Source organism: Notolepis coatsorum, assembly GCF_963971535.1.
Source record: "Notolepis coatsorum genome assembly, chromosome: 12".
In the NCBI taxonomy this organism is placed as follows: domain Eukaryota; kingdom Metazoa; phylum Chordata; class Actinopteri; order Aulopiformes; family Paralepididae; genus Notolepis; species Notolepis coatsorum.
Window position 1 is genome coordinate 72,128,705 of NC_140176.1, and position 25,000 is coordinate 72,153,704.

General features: G+C 46.5%; 1 protein-coding gene across 1 annotated transcript in view; it reads left to right on the forward strand.

Annotated features, from left to right (window-relative positions):
* Positions 1 to 25,000, forward strand: part of LOC311237904 (disco-interacting protein 2 homolog C-like) — a gene marked incomplete at its 5' end in the record, with an annotated part of 107,099 nt that overhangs the window by 974 nt on the left and 81,125 nt on the right. Inside the window, 4 exon segments of the mRNA XM_084325878.1 lie at positions 2,714 to 2,785; positions 3,500 to 3,604; positions 8,738 to 8,863; positions 12,562 to 12,864. Coding sequence (XP_084182004.1) covers positions 2,714 to 2,785; positions 3,500 to 3,604; positions 8,738 to 8,863; positions 12,562 to 12,864 — 606 coding nt within the window.

The window sequence follows — 25,000 nt, forward strand, 5'->3', positions numbered from 1 at the left end:
CCAAGACTGTACTACTCTCTCTCCTAATCTCTGCCACTCTGTCTGTCTCAGTCCCTCTCTCTCTGTCTCAGTCCCTCTCTGTCTGTCTCAGTCCCTCTCTGTCTCAGTCCCTCTCTCTCTGTCTCAGTCCCTCTCCGTCTGTCTCAGTCCCTCTCTGTCAGTCCCTCTCTCTCTCTGTCTCAGTCCCTCTCTCTCTGTCTCAGTCCCTCTCTGTCTGTCTCAGTCCCTCTCTGTCTCAGTCCCTCTCTCTGTCTCAGTCCCTCTCTGTCTGTCTCAGTCCCTCGCTGTCTGTCTCAGTCCATCTCCGTCTGTCTCAGTCCCTCTCTGTCTCAGTCCCTCTCCGTCTGTCTCAGTCCCTCTCTCTCTGTCTCAGTCCCTCTCTCTCTGTCTCAGTCCCTCTCTCTGTCTCAGTCCCTCTCTCTCTCAGTCCCTCTCTGTCTGTCTCAGTCCCTCTCTGTCTCAGTCCCTCTCTCTCTGTCTCAGTCCTCTCTGTCTCAGTCCCTCTCTCTCTCAGTCCCTCTCTGTCTGTCTCAGTCCATCTCTGTCTCAGTCCCTCTCTGTCTCAGTCCCTCTCCGTCTGTCTCAGTCCCTCTCTGTCTCAGTCCCTCTCTGTCTCAGTCCTCTCCGTCTGTCTCAGTCCCTCTCTGTCTCAGTCCCTCTCTGTCTCAGTCCCTCTCCGTCTGTCTCAGTCCTCTCTGTCTCAGTCCCTCTCCGTCTGTCTCAGTCCCTCTCTGTCTCAGTCCCTCTCTGTCTCAGTCCCTCTCGTCTGTCTCAGTCCCTCTCTGTCTCAGTCCCTCTCTGTCTCAGTCCCTCTCTGTCTCAGTCCCTCTCTGTCTCAGTCCCTCTCTGTCTCAGTCCCTCTCTGTCTCAGTCCCTCTCTGTCTCAGTCCCTCTCTGTCTCAGTCCCTCTCTGTCTGTCTCAGTCCCTCTCTGTCTCAGTCCCTCTCTGTCTCTCTCAGTCCTCTCTGTCTGTCTCAGTCCCTCTCTGTCTGTCTCAGTCCCTCTCTGTCTCAGTCCTCTCGTCTCTGTCTCAGTCCCTCTCGTCTGTCTCAGTCCCTCTCCGTCTGTCTCAGTCCCTCTCTGTCTCAGTCCTCTCCGTCTGTCTCAGTCCCTCTCCGTCTGTCTCAGTCCCTCTCTGTCTCAGTCCCTCTCCGTCTGTCTCAATCCCTCTCTGTCTCAGTCCCTCTCCGTCTGTCTCAGTCCTCTCTGTCTCAGTCCCATCTCCGTCTGTCTCAGTCCCTCTCTGTCTCAGTCCCTCTCTGTCTCAGTCCCTCTCTGTCTCAGTCCCTCTCTGTCTCAGTCCCTCTCTGTCTCAGTCCCTCTCCATCTGTCTCAGTCCCTCTCTGTCTCAGTCCCTCTCCGTCTGTCTCAGTCCCTCTCTGTCTGTCTCAGTCCCTCTCTGTCTCAGTCCCTCTCCGTCTGTCTCAGTCCCTCTCTGTCTCAGTCCCTCTCCGTCTGTCTCAGTCTCCTCTCTCCCCATCTGTCTCAGTCCCTCTCCATCTGTCTCAGTCCCTCTCCATCTGTCTCAGTCCCTCTCCATCTGTCTCAGTCCCTCTCTGTCTCAGTCCCTCTCTGTCTGTCTCAGTCCCTCTCCATCTGTCTCAGTCCCTCTCCATCTGTCTCAGTCCCTCTCCGTCTGTCTCAGTCCCTCTCTGTCTCAGTCCCTCTCCATCTGTCTCAGTCCCTCTCTGTCTCAGTCCCTCTCCATCTGTCTCAGTCCCTCTCCGTCTGTCTCAGTCCCTCTCCGTCTGTCTCAGTCCCTCTCTCTCTGTCTCAGTCCCTCTCTCTCTGTCTCAGTCCCTCTCTGTCTCAGTCCCTCTCTCTCTGTCTCAGTCCCTCTCTCTCTGTCTCAGTCCCTCTCTGTCTCAGTCCCTCTCCCTCTGTCTCAGTCCCTCTCTGTCTGTCTCAGTCCCTCTCTGTCTCAGTCCCTCTCCGTCTGTCTCAGTCCTCTCTGTCTCAGTCCCTCTCTGTCTGTCTCAGTCCCTCTCTGTCTGTCTCAGTCCCTCTCTGTCTCAGTCCCTCTCTGTCTGTCTCAGTCCCTCTCTGTCTCAGTCCCTCTCCGTCTGTCTCAGTCCCTCTCTGTCTCAGTCCCTCTCCGTCTGTCTCAGTCCCTCTCTGTCTCAGTCCCTCTCTGTCTGTCTCAGTCCCTCTCTGTCTCAGTCCCTCTCCGTCTGTCTCAGTCCCTCTCTGTCTGTCTCAGTCCCTCTCCATCTGTCTCAGTCCCTCTCCCTCTGTCTCAGTCCCTCTCTGTCTGTCTCAGTCCCTCTCTGTCTCAGTCCCTCTCCGTCTGTCTCAGTCCCTCTCTGTCTCAGTCCCTCTCTGTCTGTCTCAGTCCCTCTCTAACACCTTCCCCTGACCTCTTTCTCTCATCTGTCTACCTCTCCGCTGCTGCTCTCTCTCTCCCTTGTCCTTCTCTCTCCTCCTGGCCGCTTGTCTAACCCCCCCCCCCCCCCCCCCCTCTCCATCATCATCATTATCTCTCTCTCACCCCTATCCATCTTTCCATCTCTCTCCTGATCGCTCATCTCACCCCCCTCCCTCATCATCACCCTCTCTCTCCCTCTCTCACCCCTCTGTCTTTCTCTCTGTCTCTCATCTCTCTCACTGCCTGTCTGTCTCTCACGTCTCTCTCTCACTGCCTGTCTGTCTCTCACGTCTCTCTCTCACTGCCTGTCTGTCTCTCACGTCTCTCACGTGTCTCTCTTTCTTGCAGGGGACATCACACAGAAAGGTTATGAGAAGAAGAGGTCCAAGTTGATCAGAGCCTATGCTCCACATGCCGGAGGTAACCTAGCAACCTCTGACCCCTCCCTCCCTCCCTCCCTCCCTCCCTCCCTCCCTCCCTCCCTCCCTCCCTCAACTAAAAATATTCTCTAAGTAGAATATTGATCCGGTATCATGAAATACAGTTGTGATACTGTAGCCTACTAATATCGATTCCTTCTCTCAGCCAACAGTAGTGGATGTAGGTTAACGGTCCCCGGGGTCCAGCTGGGCCCGGCTCTCTGTATCTACAGTAACCACCGGTACCCACCTCCCCTCCGAGGCCCCGTTAGCCTCAGTACCTCGAAGGCAGGGAGCGGGACCCTATATATACAGACTAGATAATGTCGGTAGCACCTCTGGGTATCGTCGACCAGTGTGGAAGTGGAGTTAGAGTTCTTGGTTCAGGAATCGATAGCAGGGAGGATGGTATGTTGTAAAAAAAAAGAAAAAAAAAAGACGACGACAGCATTATTAACACCATTGTTTTCTTTATTTTGGAAAAATCTAAAATGATTTTTGGAATTTTTTAATTATTATTATTTATAATCAAATCATCTCCATCTTCATTTTGGGGCCTTATTTGACGTGCGTTTTTTCCCCCTCCTTTTGTCTTTTTTTCTTCTTTTCTCCGTACGGGTTGTATCGCTTTTGTGAAATGTGTGTGTGTGTGTGTGTGTGTGTGTGTGTGTGTGTGTGTGTGTGTGTGTGTGTCTGTCGGCCTGTGTCTCTGTAGGTATGGAAGGGCCCATGTCTCACCGGCTCCCCCTCGCCCCTCCTTCTGCCGCTCGCTTCCACCGGCGACGCACCTCTGGCACCCGGGACGAGCGCTACCGATCAGGTACCAGTACTGAACCACCCAGGACTCTTTCACACCCGCAGGGGTGGAAAGTAACTAAGTCCTTTTCTTACTCTAGCACACTAAATGTTTGAGGTACTTCTACTTTACTTAATTTTAGGGAACTTTGTACTTTTTACTCCACTGCATTTATCTAACCCCATCGGTTACTAGTTACTTTGAAGAAAAAGATTTTGTATGAAATACATGGCAAAGATTTATGAATATTATGTACTTTGAAGCCTGGCAACTTCAAGAGGACGTAATCAGAGCAGCATAACTAGACCACATACCAATTTAACATAACCTTTAATCAGAGCAGCATAACTGGACCACATACCACTTTAACATCACCTTTAATCAGAGCAGCATAACTGGACCACATACCAATTTAACATCACCTTTAATCAGAGCAGCATAACTGGACCACATACCAATTTAACATCACCTTTAATCAGAGCAGCATAACTGGACCACATACCACTTTAACATCACCTTTAATCAGAGCAGCATAACTGGACCACATACCACTTTAACATCACCTTTAATTAGAGCAGCATAACTGGACCACATACCACTTTAACATACTCTTTAATCAGAGCAGCATAACTGGACCACATACCACTTTAACATCACCTTTAATCAGAGCAGCATAACTGGACCACATACCACTTTAACATCACCTTTAATCAGAGCAGCATAACTGGACCACATACCACTTTAACATCACCTTTAATTAGAGCAGCATAACTGGACCACATACCACTTTAACATCACCTTTAATTAGAGCAGCATAACTGGACCACATACCACTTTAACATACTCTTTAATCAGAGCAGCATAACTGGACCACATACCACTTTAACATCACCTTTAATCAGAGCAGCATAACTGGACCACATACCACTTTAACATAACCTTTAGAGGTGAATGGTTCAGTGGATTTGAACGCTCCAAAGCACTCGAATACACAAACATCATGTAGAATGCGTACTATAACTTTTGATACGTAATCATTCAATATCAAATACCTTTCTACTTTTTTTTTTTTTTTTTTTTGGAGCACTTTTGCTTTCACCAACATACTATTCTATCTGGGTATTTCTACTTTTACTTAAAGGAACACGCCAACTTTTTGGGAAATTAGCTTATTTCCCATCTACCCTGGAGTTAGACAAGCAGATACATACCCGTTTCTTCTCTGTGCATGCATTAGGCTTAGGGAACAGCCACACCATTAGCCTAGCTTAGTGTCATTTACTGTAAGTAGGTGTGCCAGTGTAGCTTAGTTCCCAACAGTCATGAAATACACTCCAAATACAACTCCAAAACGTTCCTGTAAACATGATACACATGTGACCTGTGTATTTACCACGTGGAGAAATAAAAGAAAATGGACATTTTCGTTTTCTAAGCAGATATATATTCTGATTTTATTTTTTTGCCGAACCACTGCTGCCTGGGAGCAGTGATTTCATCACATCAAAAGCCCTGTTGTTTTTTGAAAAACTGGGCTTTTGAGGTGATAAAATCACTGCGCCCAGGCAGCAGTGGTTTGGCAGAAAATAGTTCTGAGTATATATCTGCTTAGAAAACGAAAATGTCTAATAATCTTTTTTCATTTCTCCACATGAATGGCTGTTCAAGAGGTGATTTGACATGTCATAGGGGTGTGCAAAATAGTCGACTTACAAAAAATAACACGTGGGAGGATTTCAACAAGATAAACAGTCCAGTGCAAAATATGAAAAGTGAAGTTTGAAAAAAATTAAATATATATATATTTTTTTAAATATTTGTATTGGTTTTTTAAAAGATTTTTCACGTACAGTTACTTACATTACAAAGACACACATTGGGACAAAGGGGGGGGGGGGTCCTCCAGTAGGGATGGGTACCTTTCACATTTGAACCGATACCGGTACCGGTACCGGTACCTGTGAATCGATACCGGTACCCAACGGTACCTTTTTTCCCACAATTTAAAAAAAAAATAAAAAAAAATAAAAAAAGATATTTTTTATTAATTTTTTTTTTACTTTTTTTTTTTTTTTTTACTTTTTTCTTTTCATGTCAACGTTCACACGCACGATTTGACTTGATTCAACAACAAAGCAGTCGGAGCAATGACAAGCCGAAAACTGTCGAAATTTTATTTACCTACCTCAGTCGTAAAAAAAAATCCAAACTTCAAATAACTACAATTTCGACAGTTTTCGGCTTGTCATTGCTCCGACTGCTTTGTTGTTGAATCAAGTCAAATCCTAGGTAAGCATATATTGTGCGTGTGAACGTTGACATGAAAAGAAAAAAGTAAAAAAAAAAAAAAAAAGTAAAAAAAAAAATTAATAAAAAATATTTTTTTTTATTTTTTTTTTATTTTTTTTTCGGTTTCTCACTTGATTCGATACTCGGTAGTACCGACGTGTTTCGGTTCGGTACCTCAAAAGTACCGAATTCGGTACCCATCCCTATCCTCCAGTTAATCTATGCCATCATCCACACCATATGCAAGCAAAAACAAATCAAAAAGAAAAACAAGCTAAAAGGAAAGCAAACCAAGACAGGCACTGTACAGTATTGCACTTGCCTCGAGCCCATTCACATGTGGACATACATTTACATTTACATTTAGTCATTTAGCTGACGCTTTTATCCAAAGCGACTTACATGTTCTGTACGACAAGCCATCAGGAAGAGCACAACTCTATCAGCTGAGCAACAATGTTCATCAAAGTGTTGAGTGGGATAAGTGCATGACAGTACGGTTAGTTAGGGTTAGGGTTAGATTTTTTTAATTTTTTTTTTAATTCAGATAATGGTTGAAGAAGTGCGTTTTTAGTCGACGGCGAAAGTTTGGACGTGTTTCGGCTGTCCTAACTGGGGTGGGTAGTTCATTCCACCATTGTGGGGCAAGGACTGAGAATAGGCGACTTCTCTTTGATGACCCTCCCGGAGCTTGGATAGGAGTAGGTCTGAGGCGGCCAGAAGATGCAGAGCGTAGGGGTCTTGAGGGTGTGTAGTTAGAGACCATTGACCGGAGGTAGGCGGGAGCAGTTCCCTTTGCCGCACGGTATGCTAGGTCGAGGGCCTTGAAGCGGATTCGTGCAGCAATGGGGAGCCAGTGCAGGTCCCTAAGAAGTGGGGTGACATGGGCCGACTTCGGTAGGTTTGAGATCAGGCGGGCCGCTGCGTTCTGAATGAGTTGAAGAGGCTTAGTGGCAGTGGCCGGGAGGCCAGCGAGCAGTGCGTTGCAGTAGTCGAGGCGGGAGATGACTGTTGATTGGACAAGGAGTTGGGTGGCTTCTTTTGTCAGGAAGGGGCGGATCCTTCTGACGTTGCTCAGGAGGAATCGGCAGGTTCTGGTTGTCGCTGCGATGTGAGCAGAGAAGTTCAACTGGTCGTCGAGGACAACACCAAGGTTCTTGGCGGTCGGGGACCCGGTCACAGCTGCATTCTCGACTGTGATGGAAAGGTCGGTCAGGGCGGAGGATTTGGCCGGCAGGTGGAGCAATTCTGTTTAGCTTAGGTTCAGTTTGAGGTGGTTGGTCGTCATCCAGGCGGAGATGTCGGACAGACAGGCCGAGATCCGCTCAGAGACGTGGATATCTGAGGGAGGGAAGGAGAGGAAGAGTTGAGTATCGTCGGCATAACAATGGTAGGAGAAGCCATGAGACGTGATAATGTTACCCAGTGATTTAGTGTAGAGGGAGAAGAGAAGGGGTCCTAAAACCGAGCCCTGGGGGACACCCGTCCGCAGGGGGCGGGTGGCCGACAGGGTCCCTCTCCATGACACTTGGTAGGAGCGGTCATTGAGGTATGATGACAGCCATGTCAGCGCAGAGCCAGCCACTCCCATTCCTGCGAGGGCCGCGAGGAGGATCTGGTGGTTGACTGTGTCGAAGGCTGCAGATAGATCTAGGAGAATCAGGACAGAGGAGAAGCCTTTCGCTTTTGCTAAGTGAAGTGTCTCTGTGACCGCAATGAGGGCTGTCTCTGTGGAGTGACCAGTCCTGAAGCCTGACTGATTAGGGTCTAGAAGGTCATTCTGTAAGAGATAAGCAGTAAGTTGGTTGGATACAGCACGTTCAAGTGTTTTAGAAAGGAAGGAGAGAAGAGAGACAGGACGGTAGTTGCCTATGACGGTAGGGTTCAGGGATGGTTTTTTTATGAGGGGCGTGACTCTGGCTTGTTTTAGGGAGGTGGGGACCACCCCCGAGTTGAGTGAGGAGTTGATGGTTGCAGTTAGGAATGGGAGGATGTCTATATATATATTTCTTTTCTATCCTAAGTCTGTCCATACAATGGGGCATTGGGCCTTTAGAAGGATCCGAGAAATTTCAGCAGGAAAATAGTCTAATAGTGGGGCCCACACCTCCTGAAAGGAAGCGTCGTTGCCTCTATGCATTGCACAGAGTCTTTCATGGGGTAGCACACCGAAGATCTCTCTATACCACATTTGTATAGATGGAGGCTTATCCTTAATCCAGTTTATCAGAATGCATTTCCGGGCTGAAAGTAGAAGTTTATCAAATAGTTTGAATTGTAAGGGTGTCAAATGAATTTCCTTTGATGGGAGTCCCAGTAAGAAAGCTCCCGGATCCTTCTTTATTTTCACCTTGAAAATGTCGCTTAGCTAAAAAAAATATATATATATTTGCCAATGAAAATGCTGCCGCGTGCCAATGGTGGCACACGTGCCTAGGGTTGCCAACCCCTGCTATATCGGATCAAATCTGTATGGTAGTCAACGCTAGAGACATACAGTATAATTGTTTGATCATATTTGAGTTGTGCAATGAATTACACACACAACTTTGTCAATTTAAAAGATCATTTTGCAAGTCAAGAAAGTAGCTGACAATATCAACAGCTTTTGATGCTATAATGTAACGTTAGCTAGCTGACAATGAATTACACTTTTCATCGTACTGAACAAATGCCTAATCGTGTGTGTTATCAATCACTGACAGTGAAACGGACAAGCTAAGTAGTTGTCGTCAATCAACAGCTGACCTGCATGGTCATATGGCTTTGAAAGTCTGTGTCGTTTGTCAATTGGCAATAGCATCATTAGGATTCTCTCTCTCTGTCCCTGCTTCTCTCTCTGCCCCCCCTCTCGTTCTCTCTCTGCAGATGTGCATACAGAGGCTGTGCAGGCGGTGTTGGCACGTCACGTGGAGAGGAAGGTGGCAGTGCCCATGCCCTCCAAACGGCGCTCCCTGGTGGTTCAGACCTCCATGGATGCATACACACCCCCAGGTGAGACACACTATCTCACACTCACACACACATACATACATACATGAGCACACACACACACACACACACACACACACACACACACACACACACACACACACACACACACACACACACACACACACACACACACACACACACACACACACACACACCCTCCTCCCCAACAACTACACACACATGCTGTAGTCCTCTTCATGAACCACACACACGCATACATGCACACACGCACACCACACACACACACACTCATCCTCCTGCCCAACGACTACACACCCATGTTGCAGTCCTTTTCATGAACTACACACACACACACACACACACACACACACACACACACACACACACACACACACACACACACACACACACACACACACACACTGGTTACATCATTTGAAAATGTAAAATGTAATTCTGTTTCGCTGAGGCCAAACTCTGACCCCACAAAGCCTGAGCAGAGCCCAGACAGGATTATGTTGTCATGGTTATGTCAGTGTCTCTCTGGCTCCCCGCTGCCGAAACACACCACAACAAACAAACAAACAAACAAACAAACAAACAAACAAACAAACAAACAAACAAACAAACAAACAACATGATTGATTGTCTGAAGAAATCCCACATTGTGTTAACAAAATAGAGGAGAAATTCTATGTTAACTTGGAATAACCCTTTCATGAATGAATTATCAAAGAACTGAATGGAAATTATGTAATTGCTTTTCATGACTAACAAGAATGGACTCTTTTTTCATGATGTCCACATTTGTTAGAACTTCCCTCATTGATTTTCTTACATTTGAGCATTATTTCAAGGCATGTCTACTAGGCTTGCTCCATTGCACACCAGTGTACCTAGTCACACTGGATAGAAAACACTGCTTCATGGTAATAGTGAGGCCTGTTGACTACCCCATCTTCCCGGGGGCCTTTTGTCAGTTGGGTTGCATAATAATAAACTTTATTTGTATAGCACTTTTCATACAGAAGTTGCAGTTCAAAGTGCTTCACAACAGTAAAGAATACAGGCATAAGCGAGCATAAAAAAAGATAGATTTTGATTAGGGATCCCCATTAGCTGGTGCCATAGCAACCAGCTAGTCTTCCTGGGGTCCACACACAAAAAAACATACAAAAACAATTATTATTGCAAAAACAAAATTATTAAAAGTCAGTACACACAATGCATAATGCAACTAACAATTAAGATAGCTAAAATTACATTATTATTTTTAAAAGTGAATCTACTGTAAATGCAGCAGAGGTTTTGAGGCAGGTTATTCCAAAGAGTTAATGCTCTAAAAAGCGTTGGTTTTAGGACCTGGCAATTCAAGCTGCCCACTACTGGAACCTCTAGTGTAATGCTCATGCACAGTATTACTAAAAACAACCTGATTATGTATAAAAACAGGAGTTTTACTGCTCATGACTAACTTGAACAGCACAAGTATATTAAAAGACAATCTATTTTCAACGTTAAGCCAAGAGAGGCGGGCATGCATACGGCTCACATTAGACCTTAGTGAGCAGCCCAGTACCAACCGTGCTGCCCTGTTCTGGACCACCTGGAGCTTCCTGAGGTCACCACTGGCAGCAGATGACCACATCGCAGAGCAATAGTCAAGATGACATAAAACGAAACTTTGAGAGAGGAGTAAGATAGAGATGTAGCAAGGTAAGGTAAATCACAGTGTTTCACATTAGGATCTACCATCCCAATAGGCCTCTCTGTTTACAGTTTCATTCAGTAATACAAATAATAAAAATAGAATAGACAGAGTAAAAAAGTGCGGTTGATTCAGTTTAAAAATAGGCTAAAAATTATCAAATAGAACGGACATAAAATTATTCTAACATACGACTAACATACAACAGAGCAGTGCATCAGTTTTGAGTGAGATACAATTTGCATAGAACCAACAGATGAATTTGATAGGAAGTGTATAAAAGTAGGTAGGGTAAGAAAAGTGCAGGTACAGTACAATTAGTGTCAGGATGTCCCTGATGTATGTTTCATTTAAATGCCTGAGCAAAGAAATAGGTTTTAAGCTGTCTTTTGAAGATGTCTAGCGAGTTGGCTTCCCTGATGTTTTTGGGCAGTTTGTTCCATAGTTTTGGGGCATAGTTGATAAAGCCTGCATCACCAATCCTCTTTTGACTGTTTCTGGGAGCCTCTAGTAGTCCAGCAGCTGATGATCGCAGTGTTCTTGCTGGTCTGTAATTTATTAGAGTGTTGGCTATGTAAATGGATCCCTGTCCATTTAGAGCTTTGTATGTAAGGAGAAGGACCTTGAAGTCAATTATAAATGTTACAGGAAGCCAGTGTAGAGCAGCTAAGACTGGACTAATGTGCTCTCTCCTTTTTGTTCTAGTTAGCAGTCGGGCTGCAGAGTTTTGGATTAGCTGAAGCCTCTCTGTGGTTTTCTTAGGGAGACCTGTGAAAAGTGCATTACAGTAGTCTAACCGACTAGATATGAATGGATGAATTAGCTTCTCAGCATTGTTTTGATTAATAAATGGTCGTACTTTTGCTATATTTCTGAGATGGAAGAACGATGTTTTGGTCACTTTGTTAATATGAGAATTGAAGTTCAGTTCTGAATCTATGATAACCCCCGAGACTTGTGACCTCAGATTTGATCCAAGGGGTTAGTCCTCCCAGGTTCTTTATTAACGTTTCTTTTTTTGTTTTGTTCTCGTTTAGTTTCAGGAAGTTCTTACTCATCCATTTATTTATTGCCAATAAGCAGTCTGTAATGGAGTTAATAGCTGCATAGCAACGTCATAGACTTTATCACGCTGTATGTGGCTTCGCGGCGATAGTGTGAATAGTGATAGTGAATCTGTATGCATCTGTACTGAACTAGCTGTGTCATGCTAGCTTTAGACTTCCTGTGGAGAGGGTTTGCCTTCAAAATAAAAGTCTGGAAAATGACAAATACAAATGTATTATGAATTTGATTGAGTTTGAGTGTCTGGCAGTACAGCACAATAACACTCATATCACAATACTCTGGTGGACCTCTATACCAGCTCTAATACACTGACACAAAATACCTTCATGTCATGGGCAAAGTAAAACCAATTCATTCATCATATTAACACGCTAGCTAACATTAGTAAGCTAACAGAAAAGCATAATGGTGTGGCCATTGTCTAAAATCTAGCCGTTTCTTTGCGCTTGTGAACTAAACATTGAGCTAGTTTAACACAAACTCAAGTGGTAAAGACAAACTCATAATTTTACACTCATCGTAGAATCACGTCAGCTAATTCAGTACAAATGCTAGTTCAGTACAGATTCAGATTGACGCTAAATATGGTTGTGAAGCCACTTACAGCATGATAAAGGTCTATGACGTTGCTATGCCACCCAACTGAAAAAAGGACCCCAGGAAGATTGGGCAGCCAAGAAGATTGGGTAGTCACAAGGCCTACTTTCTCGAGTTCTGAGTTGTTGTTATTTTGTGATGTTCTGTGATAGCCGGCCATACATGCTTACACAACATTAGGTGTAGGCTGGGTTGGTTACTTGGTTGCAGAGAGGGTTTCACTGTGTGTCAGTTAACATGATGATTGAATGATGTTTGTTACTGTCACTCACTAGACCCTGTAGACTAGGTTATGATGTTGTCTTCTTAATGTTACTTGAAGTTTTTCTTCTATTAACATGTGGCGGTTACTGACCCTTACTAGGCCTGTCCCCCCTGTGCTCAGACTCGTCATCGGGCTCGGAGGAGGAGGCGGGGCCAGGCGACGACATGTCGGGGATGGAACACTGGATGAGCCGGCCCCCCCCGCTAGGCCCCGCCCACCTGGGCTCCACCTCCTCCTCCTCCTCGTCCACGCAGAGCGGGGGCAGTGGCAACGCCGGGCGGCTGGCCGACTCGCTGGCACACACGCACATCACGCACTCACACCTGGCACACACGCACTTGGCACACGCACACCTGGGCCAGTCGCACCACCAGCAGAGCCACCACTCGCAGACACACCACGGTAAGCGGCCTTCATCTCCTCATCGGTGTGTTCGTGTGTGTATGAGTGAAAGAGAAGCAGCGTGAGATGGAGGTTTCGTTGTGTTTTGTCCTGTTTGAGGTTCTATCAGTCAAAACGGCCATGTTGGCATTTGTACTCGAGGGCTTTTAGGCCGGGATCCAGGTCCACCCCTCAGGATTTTTTTTGCTACCTTTTTTTTCATTATTATTTCCTGTTATCCCATACCTGGGGCCATCACAAGTTGATAATGACCACCCCCAACTCAGCCCTGTTTGGCCTCAGGGGCCAAAAAACCCTCTTTTTGATAAAAGCTTCTGGCGAAATTATGTAATTGCAAATATGAGGGTACTTGTAACTGAGGGGTACAATTCCCTGACTGTATTGAGAGTATGGTATTATTAAACCACTACTTAGTTATGTACTTTAATTACTGGCCATACAGTACATGAATATATCTGGTGAACACCCACACAAGAATACGGCAATGACACATAAAGTTCTAGTTAGAGGGATTTATTATTATTAGAGCAAGCAACGGTAGGTTACAGATTGAGAATTATACTTGCGCTTGTAAGGCGAAGAACACTTAAAGTAGGTCAAGAGCGTAAGTCCATGAGAATAGTAAGATGGGTATAAACTGACGCCACCTGTAGCATAGCAATTACATAAGGCACACTAGTAGTCAGCTGGAGACACTGGGGGGTTCCCTCCGGTTGTAAGCCGGCAGGGTAGAGGAATGTTCGGGTGCAAAGTCTGGGTCAACGCGGAATAAAGAGGCTCCAGCTACGGGAGTCGGTCCATGTACTCCCCTTGATCGGCAGACAAAGCAGCAGCTATAATCCAGTATGCTCGACAGCATGGATGAAAGCTAGCCAGCCTCTGGTCCTAGAGGCGGGCTCGAGGGTGCTCCTCACAGGGGTAGATCCCACACGACAGTGGGGTAGACGGTTCTCTGCTCCAGCAGCCACAGTACCAAAGCAATATAATCCAGCCAGAAAAGACTCTGCATTCGCCGGTGTAGATTCTCCTGTGCACTACCCGTCACATTAAACTAGGTTGAACTTGACGTTACTTCACTAAACTATGACACTTTGACTATCTTATTCGCACATGTTATAAGTGCTCTATTTAGACGCAAAGTTGCTCACTTCACTTGGTCGTTGACTCGTGGTGAAGGCTTTACTAGTAATGAACGAACTGCTGCTGTTTCCACCTGCGCCGTATTTATACGTAAGGTGAATAATCTAGTGCCAACCTCAGTTCTGTCTCGTATTACTGCGCAAACCTGGACATGTTGAGACATGCCTTGGCGTTGCCTTTGAACTTGCCATTGGGGGTATGGTCGTTGGCGCCTAGGGGTCGCTGTCCAATAGGAGAGCGAATATTATGGTCTGGTTTGTACCCAGGTAAAGGGATATTCCGTGTATATATACAAAGAATATACCAGGGATATCAAACGATATACAAATATTATACAAGGGATCTCAAGCAATAAATATATATATTCGGTTTAATCTGACCCTTTGTAACAGCCGCCTCCTAATTAGTCTGCACCTAATTAGATAAAGCAAAGACAGATTAATCGTCTTGTCAACTACTCAATGTCTGTTGTGGGGAGTAGGGCAATCTACAAAGTCAGTGGGTCATGATCATCATCAAGGGAGTCAGGGAGCCTTGGCAACTCTATCAGCCTCGCTACGGGTCGGGTGTATGTCCGTCCCTGGACAAGAACTTCTGCCGCTCTGACCTTTCCGTCGGCACCAGTGATCACTTTGCTTACGCGGCCGGCCGGCCACGCAGCTCGGGGTAGTGACTGGTCTATGATCAGAACGGTTGTGTCCACCTTTAAGTTGTCCCTGTCCTTGACCCGCTTCTGACGGGCTGGAAGGGATGGTAGGGAGCTTAGGAGGAAGCGGGCCTGAGACTGCTTTGATCTGTGCTTGGCTGTGCCTCCACATCCTCTCTTGTTTGGTCTGTACCCCGTCTGAGGAGGGGCCGGTTCCGGCCGCCCCATCAAGAAGTCGGTTGGGGTGCTGGGTTCGAGGTCAGCTACGTCGCTTGGAGCGCAGCTGAGGGGGGTGGAGTTCGGAACTCCCTCTTCTTGGGCCCACGGTTCTCTCACAGGCCTCTCGTCTAATGTCAGTAGCCTCTCAACGGGCTGTACGAGAGAGTGGCCTGTGTCGCTCACCTTTGTGTGCAGGCAGCGTGTAGACGTGGGTTGACTGTCAAGTCCGTAGAGGTGGCCCTGGAGCGTCCACCCCAGTCGGGTCTGAACCGCGACTGGGCATCCTTTGGGTCCGATGTGGGCCGCCTCAATTGGGAGAATGAGGTCCGCGTGGTCGGAGCCTATGAGCAGGGTCGGTGTGGCGCCGTCGATGAGCGGTATAGGTAGTTGACGTAGGTGCACGTACTTCGCCATCAGCTGTGGGATGGGGTAGGTGTACTGTGACAGGCCTATGTCGTGGCTGGTGAAGACGTTGGTGATGCTATACTGCTTCTCGGGCTGGTCCACCGCTGCTATCTTGAAGGAGACATTTTCACCCTTTATGGTCTTCTGGTCTCTTCTTATGGTACGGATTGTCATTGTTCCTTTGGCACCCCGCAGACCCAGCCGGGCTGCGGCGGATGCGAGGAGGAGAGTCTTTTCAGACCCATCGTCTAGGACGGCGTAAGTGTCCAGGACCTTGTCCTCGTAGCTCAGGAGCACTCTGACCACTTTGATGAGCACTCGGGGGGTCCCGCTATGCTGGTCTATGTGGAGCACTCCTGTTGGTGTGTTGCCTTGGATCTTCTGCTGGTGGGCCGACTCGCGATAGTCCGAGTAGCACCGTGACTCCCAGTGTCCGCTGTTGCAGTCAGGACACCAGGGGGCGGTCCTATGGATCTTCGGTAGTGGTGCCACCGCCTCGGCCTGATACATCACCGTGACGGGCCCACTTTGGTTTCCTGGCGGACGCTTGTTGATGTCGTGCAGGACCTCCAGGTGGGCGCCGTCGCATTTGCTGCATTTCTTCTTTAAATGGCACTCAGCTGCCATATGGCTGTGCGCGCAGCGGAAGCAGCGGCGGTTGGCTTTGATCCACTGACTCACCTCGTCCGTGGTCAGCTTCTTGAAAGTGTCACATTGATACAGCCGATGTTCCCCTTCACAGTACTGGCATTCAATCTTCCACTCCCCCTTGGTCGGGGGGTTGCTGTGATTCTCGTGCTGCGGCACTGACTCGGCCTGGTGCATAACAGTCACTGACCGGCGGTTATCATCAGATCTCCGAGGTCCATCCCTTGGGCTTGGTCCACTCCACACGAACGTGTCCAGTCGTAGGCTGCTGACCTCCCTGGCGAGGAAATCAGCTAGGTCTAGGAGGGATGCTTCTGGGCCGTTGGGGTCGCGGTGGTCTCTCTGCCGCCGAAAACGCTCTTGGTGGGCTGGAGGGAGCTTCTCTAGTATTCGTTCCACATTAGAGTTAGCATATAGTTCATGTATCCCCTTTTCCTTTTGGGACCCCAGCATCCCTACCAGGGATTGTACCTTGATAGAGAGGTCATCCAATGCTCTATTGTCTTTGGCTGGGGGGAGACGATCAATATTCCTTATTTCTTGTATCACGTAGTCCCATATGCGTCCATAACGCTGGTCGAGGGCCACTAGAGCCGCGGAGTATGGGGTGCTTGAGTTGGAATATGCCAGCGCTATATTATGCGCTCTGGGCACCTTGAGGTGCTTGAGGAGGATGGCATATTTGTACGACTCATCGGGGACGTCGGACATCATAGTCTCCAAGCACATCCGTAATTCCGTGTACTGTGCTCTGTCCTCGCATGTAAAGTCTGGGAACGTCGGTGTGCCAAGGTACGATGCCATGGATGGCTGGCACATTGGTGAGCGTAGGGGAAGGGGCCTCCTGGACGCGTCTCCCCGTACGTGTTGTCGTGGGTTGGTACTTGGTGGGTACCAGGGGCCGGGTACCCAGGTGCTGTTCCTCGGTGCTGACTGTACGTCAAACTCACCCGTGAGTTGGGTCGGGGGTTTGTAGTGCAGTGACTCGGGGCTGACGTCGGGGCTGTACTGGGCCTCCTGGTCCAGAGTACGTTGCTGCTGGTCGGGGCTGTACTGGGCCTCCTGGTCCAGAGTACGTTGCTGCTGGTCGGGGCTGTACTGGGCCTCCTGGTACAGAGTACGTTGCTGCTGGTCGGCTTGACATTCCTCCTCTTCCTCTTCCTCTGCTAGGTCCTGGAGTCTTCTAGTCAGTCTCTCGGCTACGTAGGCCGGTTCTTCCCGGTGGCTGGGTCTCGTGTGGACCGGTCGGGGAGGGGGGTCGGAGACGTAGACAGGATCCTCTTGTTGGCCGGGTCCCGGGTCGCTTCGTCGGGTAGGGGAAGGTGCCCTAGACCCTTGTCGTGATGATCTCCGGGAGCTCCGTGCGGAGCGAGGGGGTGTCGCCATGGCAATCAATTGTTCTATCATCTGCGCCTGCAGCCGGTCGCGCTCTGCTTCGCGCTGGGCATGGGCGGCGTCTCGCTCTGCATTGGCTGCGTCGCGCTGTGCTTCGCGCTGGGTATTGGCGGTGTCGCGCTGTGCATTGGCGGCGTCGCGCTGTGCATTGGCGCTGGCATGGGCGGCGTCGCGCTGTGCATTGGCGGCGGCGCGCTGTGCATCGGCGCGGCCTCTTTCAATGTTCTCTTCCATCTGAAGGCGTCTGGTCTCCAGTCTTATGCGGTCGTCTTCACTCCTTTGTTGCGCCTGGAAGCGCTCTCGCTCGGTTGCAGCGTGTTCGCGTTCACTAAGGGCTTGCGCTTGGAGTTGCGCGTGAAGGCGCTCTCGTTGGTCTGCAGATTGTTCGCGCTCGCTCGTCTGTTGAGCCTGGAGGCGCTCTCTTTCCATGGTAGAGTGTTCGCGCTCACTAAGCGTCTGTGCTTGAAGTCGATCGCGTTCACCCTGAAGTCGATCGCGTTCGGTGGAGGCTGCCAGGGTGGCGATGAATGCCTGCGCCAGCATCTGGTCCGCCTCGCTGGGGGATGACACTGACGGAGGTGATCGGCTTCTGACAGTGCTCGTTGGAGATCTGTTCTCTGGGCGCGCCTCGAGATCCATCTCCTGGGCACGCTTCTCTTCTCTTGGTTGTTTGTCGGGTTCTGTCCCCGGAGCGCTTTCTTTATCCTGGAGCTCTCCGGGGACTCTCCCGGTGACGTTGTCTGGAGGTATAGTCTGGTCATGTCCCACCTGGTCCCCCCCGTGAGCTGAGTCAGTTTGGTCTGAATCCACTGGGGTCTCTACTGGTCGGGTCGCCTGGTCGGTAGGATTTGACATGCTTTGACTATCCGCTTTATCCGCATTTAACGTCTGTTTAAAGCTAGGTATTAGACTGACAGCGTAGTCCTCTAGATAGGGAGGTGGCTGACGTCTGCGCTGCTGGCGTTCTAGCTTGGGAGAGCCGCTTGGGGAGTGTTCACCGCTGGCCATGGTTAATATCAATATTATATTAGATATTACACTGATACCCTCCGGCTCGAAGGACCAATTGTAACTGAGGGGTACAATTCCCTGACTGTATTGAGAGTATGGTATTATTAAACCACTACTTAGTTATGTACTTTAATTACTGGCCATACAGTACATGAATATATCTGGTGAACACCCACACAAGAATACGGCAATGACACATAAGGTTCTAGTTAGAGGGATTTATTATTATTAGAGCAAGCAACGGTAGGTTACAGATTGAGAATTATACTTGCGCTTGTAAGGCGAAGAACACTTAAAGTAGGTCAAGAGCGTAAGTCCATGAGAATAGTAAGATGGGTATAAACTGACGCCACCTGTAGCATAGCAATTACATAAGGCACACTAGTAGTCAGCTGGAGACACTGGGGGGTTCCCTCCGGTTGTAAGCCGGCAGGGTAGAGGAATGTTCGGGTGCAAAGTCTGGGTCAACGCGGAATAAAGAGGCTCCAGCTACGGGAGTCGGTCCATGTACTCCCCTTGATCGGCAGACAAAGCAGCAGCTATAATCCAGTATGCTCGACAGCATGGATGAAAGCTAGCCAGCCTCTGGTCCTAGAGGCGGGCTCGAGGGTGCTCCTCACAGGGGTAGATCCCACACGACAGTGGGGTAGACGGTTCTCTGCTCCAGCAGCCACAGTACCAAAGCAATATAATCCAGCCAGAAAAGGCTCTGCATTCGCCGGTGTAGATTCTCCTGTGCACTACCCGTCACATTAAACTAGGTTGAACTTGACGTTACTTCACTAAACTATGACACTTTGACTATCTTATTCGCACATGTTATAAGTGCTCTATTTAGACGCAAAGTTGCTCACTTCACTTGGTCGTTGACTCGTGGTGAAGGCTTTACTAGTAATGAACGAACTGCTGCTGTTTCCACCTGTGCCGTATTTATACGTAAGGTGAATAATCTAGTGCCAACCTCAGTTCTGTCTCGTATTACTGCGCAAACCTGGACATGTTGAGACATGCCTTGGCGTTGCCTTTGAATTTGCCATTGGGGGTATGGTCGTTGGCGCCTAGGGGTCGCTGTCCAATAGGAGAGCGAATATTATGGTCTGGTTTGTACCCAGGTAAAGGGATATTCCGTGTATATATACAAAGAATATACAAGGGATATCAAACGATATACAAATATTATACAAGGGATCTCAAGCAATAAATATATATATTCGGTTTAATCTGACCCTTTGTAACAGTACTGCAACTGCATAAATGGTCAGATAAGTCTGAAACTTTGCATGGTGTATCCTGACACATAGGGGAAAGTATCAGAATAATACTCTGGGGCTTACTACCTCAGATCACCCTCAGAATACCCCAAAAGACAAAAAAAGTTCTGTCCGCCTGACAAATTGTCATCAAAAGTGATCATTTTCAAGTATTTTATTATACATGTTGCTGCCTCCCATGGATATGGAAAATGTCCCACATTTATAAGCTTCAATTTAAGTCCAAGATGACCTTTCTATCTAGAAGATTAAACCTGCTATGACCAAAGTTCTCCATTGTACCTCAAATCGAGAAAATAGAACATTCAAGCATTACGTAATTTATATCCCACTCCCACTCTCACTAGCTAGCTACATTGGGCTGGCAGCTAACAATCTACAAGCTAACTAGCTAATGTTATCACTCTAGAAGTAGAGTTGCTAATAATTAGGGATGTCCGATATTATCGGCCTACCGATATTATCGGCCGATATCGGCATTAAAATGTGATATCGGAAAATATCGGTATCGGTTTTCAAATTTTTTTATTTTTACATTTTTTTATTTCTATAACCTTTATTTACCCAGGCAAGCAAGTAAGAACATATTCTGACTTTATTTATTGTCAAAAGTATGCATAATGTTGTGTTAATTCCACAACAAGAGATATGTAATGTTAATTACCTGAAACTATTTAAAAAATTTGGGGGGGAAACCCTGCATATATCGGTATCGGTTGATATCGGTTGATATCGGTATCGGAAATTAAGAGTTGGACAATATCGGTATATCGGTATCGGTAAAAAAGCCAATATCGAGCATCCCTGCTAATAATTATAATAAATGTTCTTAATAATTACAATTTCATAATTTCTCTCCCACTTCTACTCTCACTAGCTAGCTACATTGGGCTGGCTATATATATTATATTCATGTAAACAAAATATTGGACACTCAATCTCTTCCCACAGCCAGAATAATAGATCAATTTACCCAAAATTGTCTTTGCTGAATAACTTCAGGTGGGATGTGACATGAACCAGGGTTCGGGTTTTGGTTGGTTGGTGTGTGTAACCCGGTCAGCACTGCTTTGTGTTGCACTGTGATACCCTGGTCCACCAGGGGGCGTTGATTGATTGATTGATTGAAAAGTTTATTAACAGATTGCAGAATGGGTACAGTACAGTACAGCTCAATACATACAATTGTTAAGGGGATGCAGACCAGAGAAAGACTTTCGTCTTGTTTACATCAGGGTCCCCCATTTTCAATTCATCATAACATATACGACATACATGACATGTATGATACATGATACATACATGACAGATAGACAGTACTGCTACATCTATACAGTTATGACATATCAGATTTGCAAATACAGTACTGTTTGTGATACAAAAGTGTCCAGAAAAAGAGTGTATATACATTTGACGTAGAAACTGTACATTGGAGGAGGTTGGGTGGGTGGGGTGGGGTTGGGTGGGTGGGTGGAGGCTGTACATTAGAGGTGGGGGGGGGGGGGTTGGGTAGGGGGGGGGACACTGTACACTGTACATTGGAATACTGACAAAGCCATACTTGGTAATTTACTGTGCAACTGGGTTAGGACATTTGTAGGGGCCAGTTTCGAATTACAGTCTCCCGTAGGTGTTTTTTGAGAGTGTTTTTGAAAGTGGGTAGTGATTCACATTCCTTTACAGCTTTGGGTAGGGCATTCCACATTGATGTGGCATAATTGCGAAACGTGTTTAGTCCCTTGTTTGAGCCGAATCTGGGTTTAACATGATTTGTGGAGCTCCCTCTGGTGTTGTGATCGTGGTATTCACTGACCTTTGGGAAGTATTTTGACATGTACATGGGTACCTTGGTCGCGTAGTGTATCTTGTAGACCAGGCCCATTGCAAGTTGCTGTACTCTGTCGTCTACTCTAAGCCATCCTAGGTTGTCAAAGTGGGCAGGGGTGAGGTGGGTTCTAGGAGTCAGGTCAAGCAGTAGTCTGACTAGCTTGTTTTGAGATGTTTGTAATTTGTTTTTTAGTGCCTTTGAGGTGCTTTGGTACCATGAGGTGCAAGCATAGTCGTAGTACCTTTGAATGAGTGCTCCTGCTAGAGTCTTCAGGGTATTCTTGTTTACCAGAGAGGAGATCCGGTACAAGAATCGAGTTCGTTGGTTGACTTTTTTTATTACATTGGATGCCATTTTGTCACAGGAAAGATTAGCCTCTAGGATGGAACCCAGGTAGGTAATTTCATCTTTCCTTGTGACAATATTGACACCCACTGTAACCGAGAAGCCGTCGGTCTTGCTGAGTTTGTTATTTGAACCGAAGAGAATGGACTCTGTTTTGCCCATGTGTAATGATAGTTTGTTGTTGGCGAGCCATATGCAGATTTTGCTGAGTTCAGAGCTGAGGGCTTTTTCAACCTGTAACTTGTTCTTGTCAGAGACCAGCAGGGCTGAGTCGTCCGCAAACAGGAACAAGTTGCAGTCACAAGCTGACGACATGTCATTTGCATAAATTAGGAATAGTAGCGGTCCTAGTATGCTTCCTTGTGGAACACCACAGCTCACTGTGAGGGGGGGGGGATAGGGTACCGTTTACCTCCACCATCTGTTCTCTCCCCTCCAGGTAGGATTGTATCCAGCTCACTGATAGACTATCAAAACCAATTGCTTTTAGCTTGTCAATCAGTAACATTGTTCACTTTTCATGTAATTAACTTCAGATAGTATAGCATTACATTACATTACTTAAGTCTCAACTCTTGTTTAATATATTTATAAAATATAATATATATAATATAAAAAAGAAGAAATAAGGGTAATGTTGAATGTTCTATTTTCTCGATTTGAGGTACAATGGAGAACTTTGGTCATATCAGGTGTAATCTTCTAGATAGAAAGGTCATCTTGGACTTAAATTGAAGTTTATAAATGTGGGAAGTTTTTCATATCCATGTGAGGCAGCAACATGTATAATAAAATACTTGAAAATGATCACTTTTGATGACAATTTGTCAGGCGGACAGAATTTTTTTTGTCTTTTGGGGTATTCTGAGGGTGATCTGAGGTAGTAAGCCCCAGAGTATTATTCTGATACTTTCCCCTATGTGTCAGGATACACCATGCAAAGTTTCAGACTTATCTGACCATTTATGCAGTTGCAGTACCCTCATATTTGCAATTACATAATTTCGCCAGAAGCTTTTCCCAAAAAGAGTTTTTTTTGGCCCCTGAGGCCAAACAGGGCTGAGTTGGCGGTGGTCATTATCAATTTGTGATGGCCCAAGGTATGGGATAACAGGAAATAATAATTTATATTTTTTTGCAAAAAACATCCTGAGGGGTGGACCTGGCTCCCGCCCTATTTTCTTTTCGAAGAGACACATCGATGATATAAAGCACATTTATTTTGCTTACCGGTAGTTTTGATGGTTTAACCAACCCATTTAGACCTAGAAACACCTGCTAAAAACGCCTATTAGAACCTATGCAATTATTCTACACAATCTCTTAAAACCTGAGGGTTTTTTGGAAAGATTTTCAGAATTGTCAATCTTCACTAAAACCTTTTATATCTCAGCCTCTGGAGCAGGTATAAACATGAAATGAAAACCATTTGATAGATTACAACTTGGGCTTTTATTTGAACATCATAATTTACTATAATGTGCATTGACATTTATAAAAAAATCTATAAACAACAACAAATATAAAATACTAAATATAAGATACTGCCACCTAGCATGATTTGGCCGCCATTGCAATCTCGATGTCTCAGAATGAGTCCCAATGATACACAGAGGTCCGTGAGACTGTATAGAATATTAAAATCAAATAAAAGAAAACATTTGGAAAACGATCGAAAACCCGAGATTTCTCAGGTTATGGCGCTCAACCGCTGGTGAGATAACCCGAGAAATGTCGGGTCTGGCGCTGAAAGTGTTAATAATTTTTTTTAAATAATAATTTAAATCCCAAAGCATTCCCCCACATGTATTTCAGCTAATCACAGCGCTTTTCATTACTCACATACCTTGAAAATGGCGACACTGTCTGAAATGACCTAGACGTTGCATCAGGTCTTAAAGCTAAATACACGCACATGTAGCATCCAACCTTAAAGGTATATACACACAAACGCAGCATCCGGTCTAAATGGGCAGGCAGACATAAAAGTGGCAATTTTTTACATGAACTTGAGGACTCCATACTTTTTTTGCAAAGCTTAGCTTTATACTTATAGCACATGCATGAGCCTGGTCTCTTTTGAAAGATAACATTCTAAAGTTACTAATGCAAAAAAGGAGAATCACTTTTAGTGCTAATGAAATAGTGTAACAGAGGTTTGAACTTGAGTTGAACTTGAACTTGTGTACTCACATTTTTCTTTAGTGGTTGCAAGATTCCATATTCTATTATTCCAGCATAGAGGTATGAGCTGGAAAACACTGCGATTCCATAGCCTGAAGTCTTATGTAGTACAGGTCCAAATTTGATGGGTCTTTGAGAGATGTTTTAGTAAACCGACACCAAAAAAATAAGAGAGAAAATCCATTTCTGCCATCCACCTCCGTGCGCTGTGAAGTCTGAGTCACAACTCATGTTCGCTCATCAACTTTCACCTAGTTCCTTTATTTTTCATCAGATTAACACACACACATGCGATGGGAGACCCACAGGAACACACACATGCACTGAGTCGCTGACGAAATGTTCTCTGCACCTCCCATCCCGTCGTCCTTTCCGTCAAGGGCAACCGGGAGCAGACGAGGGCTGCAGCGAGCGCCGCGCCCGGGGACCAATCCAAGTGCTCCTGTCCGCCTTCGTCAGGGACGCGACAGTGTTAGCGATCTGTTGTGCATGTTTTTCCATTGGGTTTATCTTATCGGGAGGGGAAACCCTTGCGAGCACGGGGAGAACTCCACACAGAAAGGCCCGGGAGATACCCCACCTGGGTACCTGGCAACACGGCAACCTGGTCCCCAAGCGGGAATCGAACCCACAACCTTCTAGCTGTGAGGCCACAGTGTTAACCACTACACCACCGTGCCGCGGTTTAGAATGGTGCGGAATGAAAGTATAGCTTTTTATGCACCTGATTGGATAAATGACATGTTGGTGCTCTCTAATGCAACATCTAGTGGCAGAATGTTATCTATAGCACCTTTAACTTTTGTAATATTGCTGCAAGGAACAGTACTTTTATTATTTTTGTACAGGAAATTGTATAGCCTATATCATAGATAAATCCATACCTTTGCATGCATCCATGACGGTATACCTTCATATTTGGTACGCTGTACCCCCCAGCCCTATGACTAGTGGATGCAAGCTGTTGAGGGATGAGGTGGTATGAAGCGAGGGAGAGCAGCGGGGGGGCAGCAGGGCTGAGAGAGCGGCAGCAGGGCTGAGAGA